The sequence below is a fragment of the Lissotriton vulgaris genome, chromosome 5, assembly GCF_964263255.1.
Source record: "Lissotriton vulgaris chromosome 5, aLisVul1.2, whole genome shotgun sequence".
Classification (NCBI taxonomy): Eukaryota; Metazoa; Chordata; class Amphibia; order Caudata; family Salamandridae; genus Lissotriton; species Lissotriton vulgaris.
Window position 1 is genome coordinate 1,793,166,910 of NC_141693.1, and position 16,674 is coordinate 1,793,183,583.

Consider the following 16,674-nt stretch of genomic DNA (forward strand, 5'->3'; position numbering starts at 1 on the left):
GCTTGCTGTTGTTTTACCACGCGTATCCTAAGAACATCTTGTGAAAGATCGCATAAGTACTCCAGGTACATATAACCTAGCTTAGAATACTCTGAGTTCTACTGAACCAGCTGTTGTAGCTCTTCAAGGCTTGGCACACCTTGGCTGCAACTCTTAGCAAGGGCTAGTAGGTAAACCCATAGTGTAGGTAGGTGCATCACTTACACCACACTAGAAACAGCATGTCGGACAAAGGCGGAAACTCTGAGTCTCCCCTCGTGTCAGTCAACCTTCCACAGGTCACCTCCAGATATGCTGCGCTTAGCTTTCATGAGATGCGACAGATCTGTACGTCTCGAAAGATAAAGCAGGGTGCAAACCCTACCATTCCGTTTCTGATTGGTCTCTTGGAGACTTATGATGCCAGGAAGGCGGGTAACACCGACCATTCTCATCCCGAAATGGAAATGCCTCCCCTCGAGGGAACCCGAGGTGACCCTGACCTTATCCATCTCTCTGCCGAGGGCGAAGAGGAGGACGAGGAACCAGAGACATCTGGGGACGAGGCAGACACAGGTCCAGTCATAGTTAGTCAGCTAACTCAGGACAACTTAAGCCGGCACGAGATTGGTACTAGGAGACCCCTGGGGCCTCTCTCGAGCCAGCTTAACATTGGGAACGGACGAGTTAGGTCTCTGTCGAGAGGCTCTAACAGATCCGCTCGAACCAATGGCTCTCGAGGTTCTGCTCGAAGAGGGATGATATCACCTCAGAGGAGAATGTACGAAGCAAAGGAGCGGGAAGTCAATCTGCGGATCGAAAGGGAAGAACTTGCCCTAGCCAAAGAGAGACTCGCCTTTGCTCGAGAGCAAGAGTTGAGTGGGACGATTCCCACTGGTGGCAGCATTCCCCCACGGGAACCCAGGAGTTTAGACACTAAGCACCTGAATAAGATAGTGCCCCCCTTTAAGCAAGGGGACGACATCCACAAGTGGATTACTGCTTTGGAGCGGGCCTGCACTGTACAGTGCGTCCCCCAGAGTCAGTGGGCAGCTATCTTGTGGCTCTCCTTTGAAGGTAAAGGTAGAGATAAGCTCCTCACCACAAGGGTCGAGGACGCTAACAATTACCAGATCCTGAAGAACACACTGATTGATGGGTTCGGCCTAACCACTGAGCAGTACAGGTTGCTGTTCAGGGATACCCAGAAAACTCAGTCTCAGGACTGGTCTGATTTCGTTGATTGTGCCACTAAGGCTTTTGAGGGCTGGTTGCTGGGCAGTAAGGTTACTGATTACCAAGGATTGTATAATTTGATCATGCGAGAACAGATTTTAAACAATTGTCAGAACCAGTTGTTGCATCAGCACCTTGTCGACTAGGAGCTGACCTCTCCCCAAGAATTGGGAAAGAAGGCAGACAGATGGGTTAGAACAAGGGTTAAGCAAAACCAGGGCCAGAACCAGGGTGGTCAGAAGAAAGCAGACCAGAAGGGTAAAGATTCGAAAGGGGAACAAACTGACCAGAAGTCTTCGACAGGTCCCCAACAACCCAAAGAGGGGGTGGGGGGTCAGGCTTCCCAGAAAAAGAAGAATCAAGAAGGTCAATCGAAAAGGTGGTGCCAATACTGTAAAAGTAAAACTCACTGGTTTAGTGAGTGCACCAAGAAAGGAGGGCAGACTCCTGCTACTGCAGCCCCTACGGCACCTGTGCCCCCTAGTACAGCCAGCAGTAGTAGTGCGCCTCCCAAGGGACTAGTTGGGTTAACCTTGGGTTCTGAGGGGTGTGACGGCTTAGCTGGTACACTCACTCAGGCTGTCCTTGTCTGTACAGGGGATGTGGATATATCTCCTGATATCAGTCCCAATACTTTGGGCAAATACCGACAGACGCCTTTAATAAATGGAAGAATGGCTCAGGCCTATAGGGACACTTGTGCCAGCGTCCCCATGGTGACGCCTAACTTCGTGGACCCTGGACAGATCATGCCAGGTACAGAATTCCTGGTGACCAATGCCAGCAACGTCACTACCAGTCATAGTATGGAGATTGTTGCTTTCTCCTGGGGAGGGGTAAATGGCCAGAAAAAGGTTGTTGTTAGTTCAGACCTCCCAGTGGATTGTTTGTTGGGCAATGATTTGGAGTCATCACGATGGTCAGAAGTGGAGCAACGGACTCACATGGAGATGTTAGGCTTGCCAGCACACGTGTTTGCTGTGACCAGGTCACAGGTCAGACGATGCCCCACTGAACAGGTGCTGGATCCTGGAACAACGGACCAGACACCTCCCAAGAAGAGGAGCAGTCGGGTTAAGGCTCCGCCTTCCCCCTTGCCCCAGGTCGAGGATCAGGACTCAGAGGAGGCTGACCTCCAAGAATTGCGGGAAACTGAACCTAAAGAACTCGAACTTGATCAAGTTGAGTTTCTGGGCTCAGGGGGACCCACACGAGAGGACCTGGGGAAGGACCAGTTAGGCTGCCCTTCTCTTGAACCCCTCAGACAGCAGGCTGCTGGGAACGCCACAGGTACCCACAAGGTATACTGGGAAGATGGACTCCTGTACACTGAGGCAAGAGACCCCAAGCCTGGCATGACCAGGAGGCTGGTCGTCCCCTTGTCTCAGCGTGGTTTCCTCCTTACCTTGGCCCACGAGATTCCCTTAGCAGGACACTTAGGCCAGACGAAGACGTGGGACAGGCTTGTCTCACACTTTCACTGGCCTCACATGAACGAAGATACCAGGGAGTTTTGCCGCTCCTGTGTCACTTGCCAAGCCAGTGGTAAGTCAGGTGGCACGACAAAGGCCCCCCTTATACCAATGCCTGTGGTGGGGGTGCCCTTTGAACGGATGGGGATTGACATCGTCGGTCCCATGGAACCACCAACAGCATCAGGGCACAAATTTATACTGGTGGTAGTGGATCATGCCACCAGGCATCCTGAAGCTATTCCCCTTAGGACCACTACAGCGCCTGTTGTGGCAAGAGCCCTAGTTGGAGTATTCTCCAGAGTGGGCTTCCCTAAGGAGGTCGTCTCCGACAGAGGTGCAAACTTTATGTCGAGCTACTTAACTGCTATGTGGAAGGAATGTGGTGTCAACTACAAATTCACTACACCCTATCATCCACAATGCAATGGGCTTGTTGAGAGATTCAACAGGACCCTGAAAGGGATGGACTTCACAGTGGAGCATAGACCTGGCACAGATCATGGCAATGCAGATGGGCTCTCCAGGTATTTCCACTTAGAACAAGAAGACTCACCTGGTCAAGGTTAGCTTATTGTCCCAACGTTTGGGGGGGGGGGTCATGTAGGAGAGTAGGGTCTGCAATCCTATGATCACCGGACTTTTTGCTTTTGTTTCACTGGTTTACGACTTTCTCGGGCTGTGGGCCTGCTAATCAGACCCACAGCCTAGCTGTTCTCTCTCTAAATTGATGCGTGTACCTTAGGTGCATTACCCAATTGGAACTGGGCCACCCTGTCAGACCCTGTAACTCAGGGCATCGGTGTACCCAGGGCCTACCAGGGGCTGAAGCATGTATTATGCCACCCCTGGATGGCCATCTAAATCTGACACAACTGGCTGCACGACAGCTGGGGCAACGTAGCGTACCCGCTCGTTGCTTTAGGTATAGTAGCCCTATATCTAACAATACAATGGACACCCGAGTTCCTATCAGACACTCCTATGGCAGGCCTTGACAATCCTGAAGGCAGAGTGCTTGGAATCGTGTGAATTGGGTTCTGGCCCGAGCCGAGCCCGGTTGCAGCTTGCGGAACCAAGACCCAATGGCTGTTCCATGATAACGCGTACCAGATCGGTAACGTCGGTATCGCGTTATCAAGACATGTCGAGTAAGGTGTCATACGAATCGGGATGTTGCCCCCTCACCAATTCTGGCGACGAGGTTAGCATTCCACCCTCCTAGAGGGACACGACATGCACGTGACTGTGAACCCCGGTTAAAGTTAACTAAAGCCTCAGCTCCACAAAATGGATGCTGCCACCACAGACACGAGTCTGACCTCCTGCTGCTGGGAGTCCTTCCAGCGAGGAGAGCTTGGACAAAGGGTTTCCTGTCAAGGGCGGTGTTCGCACCGTCCCAGACAGGGTTTGTGTATTCTGGGTAGGTAGGGCTTTGCGAGAAGGTGACTGCGGAGTGGCACCCCGGTGCTCACTACGCATCTGCCGGTCAGAACCAGTTCCAGGGGCGCCAGCCCCTGACCTGGGGACAGTCCGGCAGGGGAGAGGGGTGTAACTACCCCCCTTCCTGGTCCCACCCTTAGGGCAGGACCTAGTCATGTACCCACCCCTTTCTTTAGGATAAAGGCCGGAGCGGGGACCCTTCCAGATTAGATCATCTTTGAATCAAGAATACTTTCTACGAAAGGACTTCGAGACTCTTCTCAAGATTTCTCCCTTGTGGCTAAGGAGTAGTCACCCTGCACCAGCGGGCACCATCTAAGAACTCTGCGGTTTGCTGCAAGTCCTTCCTCAAGGAATCCGACAGCCCAGCTCGACGAGAACCGGCTTCCCTGGCACCTCTGACCTCTACCCACGTCGTCAGCTCAGCTGAGATCTGTGGGTGTGACGAGACCTCGAGGGACCGGCCATCATCAAAACCTGCACGCTTTCTTAAACAGCACGACCATCGAAGCAATTCTCTGGTGAGTGCTCTGGGGTCCGAGAAGCCCCGACCCTGAGCAGCTCCAGCACCGAAGTGCAGTCTCCCAGCATCTCCACGATCTGCGTGGGGCCCTTCTGCTCGCTGCTCAGCACGTTGTCTGGTCACTAGCCGCTGGCTTGTGCCCTTCTTTGACGACATCCGACAACCAACGCTGCTGGTCTGGTTGCTCCAGACTGGCCTTTGCTTCCATCTTTGAGAGAAGCACCCCGGACCCTCCTGGTCCACTCAAGACGCCATTTTAGGCCCACCACGTGGCCCTGAAATCTGCCAAGGCTTGTTGCCCAATCCTGGGCCCAGCGACGCCGACAGCATCAATCTTCGTGGGACAGCTCGCACCTCCATCCTGGTCGCCGACAACGCCTCCTGGTCCGTGAGACTGCAGAGCCTAGCGTCGCCCACTCACCTAGTCGAGGTGACGGCCAACCGGTGCCTTCCTGGTACCCTCTGACTACTGGCTAGTAGTACGAACTTGGTCCCCTCTGCTTTCAGGTATCAACGATCTCTGATCCAGGCTTGGATCTCTACGAACTATTCAGCACTGGTCGCCGGCCAGCAACTCCTTTTCTTCCGGCTCCTGGCTCGTCAGCGAAGACCCCGACGCCTGTAAGACTTGTGCAGCCGCAGCCCTCGTGGCTAGGTAACTTCGGCATTTCGGTGCCTGCATAGCCTCCTTACTCTAGGGTCCCGAGTCCCTCGCTTCCGACTTGCCTTATCGGGTCCGCCCGAGACCACTAAACTTTCCGTGTCCTTGGACACTTGTTTTAATTGTGCACTTGAAGTATTTTCCTAAGAGTTTTGGTTTGTGCGTAGTACCCTGTCCTCATGAAGAGTCCAGGGCTGTTGTGATTCTTAATAAATATTCTGTTTATTTTCATAACACTTGTGTGGTGTCCTTTCACTTGGGGTTCAAGGGGTATGTGATGGTATAACAGCTGGCTTAACATGCCCTCTAGAGTTTAGCCCGAAGACTGCTCGTATCCACGCTACTAGGATAGCTGGTCTAAGGTTGACTTACAACAAATCACCATAAGGGTCGTTCGGAACGATACATAGCGGTCGCTAGAATAGCGAACGCTGCATATCGGGCCAACATCTCACACTGTTTCCCACTCATTTAAACACAAAATGCCAAGCTTCGCCTCCAGATATCCACACCCACTTTCCAAAGGCAATGCGATATGGATGCACTGGCCATGCAGATTTGCGTACGCTTTTCCGCCTCTCCCGCTCATTCCATTACTGGTGCGCAAGCTCAAACAATAGTCTCTGACAATGATCCTGGTTGCGCCAACATGGGCCCGACAACCATGGTTCACAACACTGCTGGAACTCTCAGTAGTCCCACACCAAAAGTTGCACCTTTCCCCAAAACTTCTCACAGAACCATGGAGAGATAACTCATCCAGAACCAGCTCAACTGAACCTATCGATCTGGCTCCTGAAGTCTTAGTTTTATTGCAATAACAACACCATCAATCCACTAGATGCTTCAACTCAAAACATTATTTGTTATCTCCTGCATTTACAAATATGTAATCTGACATGTACATACGATTACATCTTGCTGCTATTGCAGCTTACTCACAAAACAGACAACACTTCTCATTGTTTCATGGAAGGCCTTAACCACTTCCATGCTTATGACGAGCCCAGCTTGTCATGAGCCACAGTGGAGCTGTGCTCATGACCAGCTGGGCTCGTCATAACTGCTGCGGCACTCCCACGCGCAATTGATTCCCCGCCTGTGCGGGAGAATCAATCAGTGGGTGGAGTCGTGACGCTCATGAGCACAGCTCCACTATGCATCATGGCGAGCTGGGCTAGTCACGAGCACGCGGCGCCGCAGCCCCCCCTCCCCCTCCGGGCGCCATGGGGATATTACCCCCTCGGCGAAGGGGTTAAAAGGATAATTCCTCCCAGAGTACCACCTTCTCCAGTATGGAATCTAAACATTGTCCTAACAAGGCTCATGGGTCCCCCCCCCGTGAACCTTTACATAAATGTGAGTTACAGTTCCTCACATGGAAGGTAGCTTTCCTTGTGGCCATCACATCTCTCAGAAGAGTGAGTGAACTCCAGGCATTAGCCATACAGGAACCATTTTTGCAAATCCAACACAACAAAGTGGTTCTTAGGACAAACCCTAAATTCTTACCTAAAGTAATATACACCTTTCACCTTAACCAGTCTGTTGAGCTCCCAATATTTTTTCCTCAACCAGAATCAGCAGCTGAATGGGCTCTTTATACACTTGACCTCAAAAGAGCTATTCTTTACTATATTGAAAGTACAGAAAGTTTCAGGAAAACTAAAAAAACTTTTTGTAGCTTTCTCACCACTACATAAGGTCAATCCTATATCAAAAGCTGGAATTACCAGGTGGATCGTTAAATGCATTCAAATATGCTACCAAAAAGCGAAGCGTACATTATCCATTCCCCCTAGAGCGCATTCCACACGCAAGCTAGGGGCATCCATGGCATTCTTAGGAAACATCCCCATTGATGACATTTGCAAATCAGCAACATGGTCTACACCACACACTTTCACAAAACACTACTGTGTAGATGTGCAGGCAAAACAGCAAGCTAGTGTGGGTCAGGCAGTACTAAAAACACTTTTTCAAACTACTGCAACACAAACGGGTAGCCAACGCTAACAGGGTAACTGCTGTATAGTCTTATAAAGTATGCGATCTACAGCTCATATGCCTCGAACGGAAAATGCTACTTACCAGTATGCATCTGTTCTTGGCATGTAGAGCTGTAGATCCGCATATGCCCACCCGGACACCTATGTGTTGCAGTACTATCTTACTTGGATATATTACACATGGACATCTTTTCTATTTCTAACTAACTCCATCATCACCCTTTATGGCGAAAACAATCTGGAGATGGAGTCGATGCCCATGCGCACTACTAACCAAAGGAGGAGTCCCCTATCTTGTGACTACAAAGACTTCCACAGTAACAAAGTGCAAACATCCAAGCCCAACACCAGATGGTGATCTATGCAAAAGTATGCGGATCTACAGCTCTGCGTGCAAAGAACAGATGCATACTAGAAAGTAGCATTTTCCCTATCTTACTAAAGAAAAATGGTGCCAATTTAATAAAGCTCATTAAAAACAATGCTGCATGGAACGTTATAGAGCAGTTTGGAAATTGGTGTTCTATTGCAGTAGTCGGCCAAGACATTTGGACTTGTCTGAGCAGACTGTTAATTTTCATTTTTCTCAATTAACAGGTGAAACTGGCTGGAAACCTATGGGAAAAGAGAAAGTGTAAGTGTTGATGATCACATGTCTTTAGTGTTTGTTCTGGATTCTGCCTCACAGATTGTTCACTGCATTTACAAAATTTGAGCACTCAGAAAAAATGTGGCTACAAAAGAATACAATGACAACAGATCTGGGGTGCAAGGGTTGGGGAGGTGTTCAGCTGTGCTGCAGCTTGACGCATGGGAGTGAAAGTTGTAATTATGCATTTTAACAAGAGGCTGGAAGTCACCAAGCATTGAGCAAGTCAAATGTGTGATTTGTCTAAGTAGCCAGTATTGTAGCCCCACAAAAGTCTCACTCCTGGGGTGTCACTTCTTGATGGAGAGTGTGCTTCTTTCCACATGATTGTAACCACATTGGATGGAAATCACGGTTCATGGAAGTCTCTCTAGCATCTTTCTTCACACAGGGAGAACGATATAAGCCTGATTTGGTTGGGTTCTAAAATTAATATCAATACACAAAAGGTGAATGAAGAGAAAAAGATCAAAACTCCTTGGAGGTCCTACAGGGAAAGCCAAAGATTTTGGAGTAGACACCTCACCCACTAGATAGTGGCATGCTACATTATTGGCAGCTGTCCACCCCCTGGTAGGATAGTACCACCAGGACAGACTCATCCAATAACTGGAGTTACTATATAAGGTAAAAAGCAGGGATCCAGTTGAAAAGAGAATCTTAAAAATGCCTTGCGGTATACCCAAAAAGAACTACAATGTATTAACAGGGTACCATGAGCATAGTTAAAAACAAAGACCGGTTTCTAATTGAGCGTTATTTTCTCAATCACCACTGTTTATACCAGGGTCTCAATAGGTGCCGACGATGAAGCATGCCACAATAACATCTTTGGATTTCCCATTAGGACCTCCAAGCGGTTTCCATCTTTCTCTTCTTTCCCCTGGTTGCCCTTATGTTTATTGAAGTCTCAATAGCATTCAGGAGAGACCCTGCTGCTCTCACCTGTTGATTCTCAGCAACTATTCTGTCCCTTTCTGTGAAATACGGATCTCCTCTATGTCCCCTCAAGACCTGACCAAAGGTTATTAATGAGTGTGCAAATTAGGGGAGATTTAGACATGATGATATTTATATTCTAATACAGCTAGTGCGAGGTTTAAGGGAGTAACTCCGCTCAAATGGTATTTTTGATGTTTTGATTACATAAGAGGTTGGATTTTGTGGACGCTCCTGATTAATTCTTCATTGGGAAGGTGAAGGATAGTGTGTGCAATCAGTGTCACTAAAATTCATGCAACACTAATGAGCTGGTTTTGTGGGATTGCTACTGGCGACTGTGTGGTGAGGTAGCCCCAGTGTTTGGATGGGTAGAGAAAGGTACAATTTGTCATCACCTGGTTCAGGAGTTGAGATTTCAGAGGTAGCAAATCGGTCTCAAGGATGGAAACTTTAAAGAGGCTTTGTGGAACTATTTATCTATTGCTGTTCTTCTGCAATGCACAATTATCAACTTAATAAATTATTACCAGCTGTTTTATTTGTTTTATAGGAAGGAATTCAAGGATCCAGATCAGCTGTACCTCACCTTGAAAACTTTGCTAACGCACATCAAGGTAGTTGTGACACCAACATTTTTTTCCTTATTCTATAATCCCTGTGATGATGCTGCATTCTCATTGAGGGTTATAATATAGGCCTATTTCCTGATTGAGAAGACCACAATTGTCAGAGCATGCAATTGGCAACAGTTTTAGTGGTCACATACACTGTTTGGCAAAGGAATATTTCTTCCTCCGATGATCATTTAAATTCAGAAATGCTACAATATCTCTTCCAGTCCATGGAATCGTTAAACATTTTATTTAATAAAAAAGTGCTGCTTTCTGAATGCTTTTTTTTTTTTTATGTTCCTTGTAATTTTTTTGTTTTTATACAGATTAGAATTAGCATTAAAGTGACACCAGGGAGAAAGGTTCATGACACCTACGTGGGGCCTGACCCTGCTTCTAAAATTAAATAATATTAACATGATAGCAAAGTATGCATGGTTAAAGATGCAAAATATAAAACAGAACATTTTCAAACGTTCTGTGAAGAAGGAATTTGAAAATGGAGGCATATAGTAATAATGGGTGGCTTATATGAAATTTAGAAAAGCTCCAACCATCCCACTAAAATGAAGATTCTTTTTTTTAAATCTTTTTGCAAATTAAATATTTTATTATTTGTGTATTTGTTTGATAAGTGCTTGTTTCCATACTTTTGTATATTGTATCTGATAGAGACTACTAGCCTCCAATTCCTTCACGTAGAATTATCCCCTGGCGTGAGACTGGATCCGGAAATTTTTACCAATCATCCCTGCGCCCCGGGGGACGGCATTACGCGACTCCACCCAGGCTTCGTCCACGTACGTGACGTCAGCAAGGTCACATAAGTCCCACCTGGCGCGCCTGCGTCATTTATTCCTTTTTCGCATGCAAAACAGATCCGATTCGTGCTCCGGGCCTGTTTAGGCCTTTTCCTTTCGCTATTGTGCGTGTTGTGGGAACAGTGTGCGGATGCCTTCGGGCTTAAAAACGTGCTTGTCTTGTGGACGTCTAATGTCGGCGACGGACCCTCACCTTATTTGTATGTGGTGTTTGGGGGAGGATCACAACGCCACTGTTTGCGAGGCGTGCCAGCAGTTGAAGCCGAAGTCTCGGCGGGAGCGCAAGATGAAACTTCTCTCAGCTCGTATGTCCAGATCGGCTTCGTCACCTCTATCAGCTTCTGGGGAAGGTTTTCGACATAGCCGTCATCGTCCTCATCCTTCTCCTAAGCCGCCAGAGCATCGCTCCCCTGTCGGCGAGTGTCGCAGTTGGTCCCCAAAGGCTGGTTTCTGGCCTGTTGGGGGTGTGGGCTCTCCGCGGGTGATGCAGGCCCGCGTATCGTCCCCTATCCACCGTTTCCCAGTGAGGGGGCGTTGAGAGCCCAGATGTATGTGGCGGCTCTGCAGGCCTCGCTGACTTCTCCTCCTCCTCCTCCTGGGACGTCAGCAGATCCCTTGTGCAGTGTTGTGCCCTCAGCTGCGTCGCCGGCAGCTCCGGCGCTGGCGCCAACTGGTGCGCATCCAGGCTCGGACGATGTGGTGCCGTTTAGGTGTGGCCCTTCCCGGTTCCCTCCTTCCCTCCTTTCACCAGGGACTCCCGCAGGAGTCCCTGTGGTGTCGCGGGATGTTGCCGGGGCCCAGGTCGCATCCCCGAGCCCCTCTCGGCCTTTTGGACAGACGGCTATCTTGTCTGAGGCTGAGGTGACGACGCCGCTACGGTGCCGGCGGCTGCTGGCCCTGGCGGCGCCAAATGGGTCGGCAGATCCTCCTCAACCTAGCTAGCTGGAGACCCTGCGTCCCTCCCCGGGCCCCTCTCGTCCCTCCGTGCAGGAAACAGCATTGTCGGGGGTCGAGTCAGAGGTCGAGTTGGCCTTAGAGCCGCTGGGTCCTTCTCGCCCCATCATGGGTCGAGGCTGGCGGGGGACTCCTTGTTATTTCCCGGGTCCCTCTCGTCCCTCCACCCAGGCGGCTGCCTCGTCGGAGGTCAAGTCGGCGCCGTCTGTCGCCGTCCTTTAGCCACTCCTGCTCTGGCCCAGCCCCGTTCTCCTGCACCGTATGGAGGAGGGGAAACATCCTTTACAACGCAACTTTTACAACGCACTAGCATTACGACGCAACTTTTACAACGCAAGTCATTACAACGAATTGCGCTGGAGGGTGCTCTAGGATAGGGAATAGTTTAATTACTATCCAACACCTTCCCTACTATCCTATGACGTCCTGCTTCAGGTTGAGGACTCTACGGCACCGGACAGGCATCTGGTCGTGGACTTGTCCTCGGACGCCCCCTCTTCCCCGGAGGTGGGGTGCCTGCTGATGTCATCCTCACCAGAGATGGGCCGCCACGTCGTGGCTTTTTTCCCGACGTCATCAAAGGGTGGCTCCTCGCCGACACCGCAGCCGCAGTTTTCGCAAGAGGAGCCACAGGTTCCCCACTCCTCAGTTCCTCTTTCTCCTTTCTGGACCTGGCCCCTGCCCACTCCTATTGGCTTAGGGGACGGCTGCCTTAGTTTGCAGCCGTTGACTACGGCTGAGCTCCTTTGCCCCCCCGCCCCCGCGGGGCCCTACGGAGGCGGGTGCAGCCTTCGCTCGCGCTGTTTCCACAGCTGTGGGTATTTTGCTCATGGGTGATCCGGCTGCAATTTTTCTAGCGGATCATCTTCTGGAAGTTCTCCACCAGGGCACTGGTGGGAGGGAGCTGCTGCTTCCGTTTGAGGGTTCACTCCACTTTTCCTTGACAGGGGCTTGGGGGCACTCCGCCATGGGGGATCCTTTTGCACCGGCACCTTCCAGCACAGCATGACCCAGTGTGTCTGTCCCTGCATCCCTCTGCCTCCAGACATCTTTTGCGGACTGCTTTTCCATCCCTGCCACTGCTGTTGACTCCACCATCTCGGGAGGCCCACTGGCTGGACTCTTGGGGGCGCAATATGTTTGCTTCCACCAGTGAGGCTCTGCGGGCCCTTAATACTTTCTGTGTGTTGGCTAGGGCCACCTCTTGCTTGTGGGACTCGGCGGAGTTCCTTGGATCTGCCACTTCTCCGGAGAATGCTGGAGTTGATTTGTGGCACCATGTGTTGGATGGCCGAGAGCTCGCGTTTATTCTTTGCTCCACTCTGGACATCTCAGAGGTGGTTGGTCGTGCCATGGCTTCTTCGGTTGCCCTTCGCCACCATGCTAGGCTTCGGGACAGTGTGTTCTCCGAAAATGCGAGGGACGACTGGTGTATCTTTCCTTTGATGGCACTCTTTTGTTCCATGCTCCGGCAGACTCTGCCATCCGGAGGTTCTTGGCGGCTCCTCCTCTTTCTCTTCCTTCTTCCTCTTCTACCTCCTCTTCTGCTTACTCTTCTTCCTCATCCTCCATTTATGTATGTTGCAGATTCAATTCCCTTTTTGCTGGATTGGAATGCCTTGGTGGCGCCCGGGGTGCCTTTCTCCGGGGTCGCTGCACTGTTTGCTTGATCTGCCTGCTGTCTGCGGCCTGGCGTCGTGGCTCTAGTTCTAGTTCTTTTTGGGTTGCATGTGCGGGCCCCTCTCTGAGGTTTGTCCGGGCCCTTCTTCACATTCAGGTTCTCTGTCCTGGGGGCTGTGATGGATTTTGTGTTTCTCCCTCTTTCGGGCGCAGCATTTCCGGTTTTCCTGGGTTCCCCGAGCTACTCTTTCTGCTTCTGACTGCTTTATTGCGGTCTGGTCTTTTGACTTCTGACTGCGGTGGGCTCAGCTGCCCTCTTCGCGAGGAGTGTTCCCGGTGGGGGGCTTGCCTTCTTTTTCCCTCGTCTCCTTGGAGCCTCTAGCTTGCCTTTCTTCCTTGCCTTGGCATTGTTTGGAGGTTCTGTTGCCTTGTATGGGCGTGGGGTGCTTCGGCCTCCCCTTGCTCTTGTTTCCTCGGTTGAGTGTGAATGGGCTTCCTCTTCTTTCCTCTTTCCCTCACCCCCCATGGGGTCGGTGGTTTTTTGCTTGTAGGGGTTCCCCTTGCCTGGCGGGACAGGGCTCCTCGCCCTGTCCGTTGGACTAGTCCCTTGTGGTACCCTCTGTTATGTCCAGGCTGGTGGGGTTCTCTCGCAGACCCTCCCTTGGAGTGGTGTGGCTCACTGGTTAGAGGCGGCAGACCCGGAAGCACAGGACAACCCGGGACCAGGGTTCAATTCCCGACGCGGCAGGGCCGTGGACAAGGATCAGCGGACTCGATAATTCTCGCCTCAGTGACTCCTCTAACTAGGGATCACACTCGGCAACTCTGGGCATTAGCTTGTCTCAATCTCCACAACGGCCCCCCACATACGCCGGGGATGCCTGGTTTCACCTTGGAGATACCCAGTAGGGACCGTCTCACAGGGAAAGCCAGGACGGGTTCCCCAGCGGTCTACAGTGCGGAGATACCCCATGTGAGGTGATTCAGGCGCTTTACAAGACATCATTACATTCCCCGGGGGTATGGCTAGGGTATCTATTCTATGTTAAGGAATCTGTGGCTAGTAGTCTCTATCAGATGTACGAGTTACTTACCTTCGGTAACAATGTATCTGGTAGAGACAATTCTAGCCACAAATTCCTTCATGGCCTGCCCTTCCTCCCCGTTCTGCGAAGGCCTTTGTCTTGGTCTTCTGCACTCGCCTCCCGGGGGGTGGCTTTGTCTTCTGTGAGTGTATCCCTTCACTCTTTTTGACGGGATGCTTTGTCTTGTTTCTTCCTCCTCTTTGGTACATTGGAAGATGGGTTTAGAGGTACTCCTGTGCCCCTTGGCTCTGGTTGCCCCGGGATTGGGGCTTGCCTTCACTCTCTCCCGCCCCTCCTCCTTCCCTTTTTTGTTGCTAGGGTTATGACTCCTCTGCTATCCCCTGGGTTGGGATTCCTCTGGTGCCTGTGCCCCTTGTTTGTTTGGGGGTGTTGTCACACTCTGTGCTGGGGTTGCTTTGGAGTTTTGTCATTCCTGCTTGTTTTGGAACTGGTTCCCCTACAATGTTCTTGGTTGGGGTTGTAGTCCTGCTACATGTTGTCATACCATTTTGCATGTGTTCCTTGTCTCCGGGGAGTGTGTGTGGGGGAGGCGGAGGGGGTGTCTACATACTGGAAGGGTGCCTGTTCTGTTCTTTCCCATTTTTCCCTGCCTTTGGGTACTGCAGTGTTGGCACTGCTCCTTATGGTGTTGTTCATCACCGTTCCTTTTTCCAATTTTTTTGCTCTTTTGCACACTGTTCCCATGCTCCCACAGTTTTGTCTGATGGCTCCTCGTTGTGGCGCGGAAAAGTTCTCTGAAGAAAACTGACGTAGACGTGCCGGGGTGGGACTTATGTGACCTCGCTGCCGTCATGTACGTGTACGACGCCGGGCGGAGTCGCGTGATGCTGTCCCACCGGCGCGCAGGGATGCTGGGCAAAAAATTTCCAGATCCAGTCACACGCCTGGGAAAAATTCTACGTCAAGGAATCTGCGGTTAGAATTGTCTCCACCAGATACATAGTTACCGAAGGTAAGTACCTCGTACTTTACAGTTTTAATCTTTGAAATTGCTTAGGCTAGGGTACCCAGATTCCAATAATGATTCATTGAGGTTTCAGATTCCAATATTGATTCAGTGGGGGTCTCCGCATAGCAGTAATGATTAAGTGGTGGTCCACAGAAGTCAAAATGTTAAGATCTACTGCTTTAGAACACATTTAACTTAATTTTAAAAAATCGGAGCAGATGGGTACAAGCCACACAGAACATACCTCAGTCACTTTAAGGCAGACCGACTTCTCCAGATCCCTAGAATGATTTGAAGTCCAGTTAAGTTCTTAGCTAATGTCCCTCACCACCTTCCCTTAGTATGGAGCTTTAAAGACTTGCCTTTGCTCTTTCAACTTCTTTCCTTAGGAAAATGATTTTTAAATATTTTGCTTCATTTCACACATGTCAATGTTTACCTATAAAAACTGTTGTGGCAAAGGTTATTTTTCTTGATTTTATCATCGTTGCTACTTTCTCAACCTGTTTTTCAGCTGCTTTTGTCTCTCCTGCAGTGGAACATTAATTAACATACATATTGGTCTTCCTGATAGTCACATCTTTGCTCAGTGTTTTTATGAAGGAAATTCCATGTAGAATGTTGATTATGCTTCCAGTCAAGATTGGCCTGTGCAGCCACTGCAGTGTATAATTGTGTTATAGTGATCTCAGAAAAAGGGGTTCGCTTTATAGACAACTTTAGGTTGACAAATGATACGGAAGGCTAACGTTAAACACTAATTACATTCAGAACTTAAAGAAATCTTAACTGACTAGAAACAATATGTAGCATCTGCAAGACTTAAAAAAAATATCAGCTACAGAAAAACCAATATCTGATATCCTGTTCCTAGTCCAATCTGAGGACTTTTTGTGCGAAATGTGGAAGAAGTACATCTCCACAATTTACCTTTGTTATCAATGACCTGTCCATCCAGAAACAAAACTCATGATGGAGGGACATTAACATGCACACTAGTAGGTAGAAAGCAACAATACAACTCTTAGGAAAAATGCACATTCATTGAGCCGATAACAAGAAAAAATAAATAAATAGGAGGTGAAATAAAAGTAAGCTACAATAGGAAAGCATATCCCGCAGGGAAGTGCATCCTTGAACGCACATAGTTTATGAATTGTTTGAAATAAATCGAAATGGTCAGTGTAAAAGCTGTAGTTGCTAAACGCAGTCGATTCTGGAATCCAGCCTAAAATGGCCAGCATGGGAGAGGAAGGTTTTTGCACTGCTTTGGATGATGCTGAGTCCACCTCCGTTACCAAAGTCACTTGGTGAAGTGGTGCTTTGGCCGTAGCTGATTCTAGACTTAACACTGAGGGCCTACAATCAATATGCTCTTCGTCTAGCCATCTTTTATCCTCTTGAGTCAAGGTGAATGTCTTGAGGAGCCATAGTGGACAGCAAATGTTTCACAGTATGTAAAAGAAGACATTGACTCCGGCAAACTTGCATCATTCCAATGCGCATTTGTGACATTCCCCCTCGTTTTTAGGTCTCGTAGAACCAACGCGCATGCGTTGTTCTTCGAGAGTATTTTAGGCAAAACAAACTCTTGAAACCAGCGAGGATTGTCCCCAATGCATGTGAGGTACTCAACTGTGTCGCTTCCCCAGCGCGCGCTTGGCCTCACTTCTCAGTCACACCCCATATGGTGTTCCCT

At 49.7% G+C, this 16,674-nt stretch overlaps 1 protein-coding gene across 1 annotated transcript in view; it reads left to right on the forward strand.

Annotated features, from left to right (window-relative positions):
* The window catches only part of KAT2A (lysine acetyltransferase 2A), a 181,351-nt gene that overhangs the window by 103,073 nt on the left and 61,604 nt on the right, over positions 1-16,674 (forward strand). The window contains exons 15-16 of the mRNA XM_086924140.1: positions 7,921-7,957; positions 9,465-9,528. Of these exons, the coding sequence (XP_086780266.1) occupies positions 7,921-7,957; positions 9,465-9,528 (101 nt within the window). The remainder of the gene's footprint in view (positions 1-7,920; positions 7,958-9,464; positions 9,529-16,674) is intronic.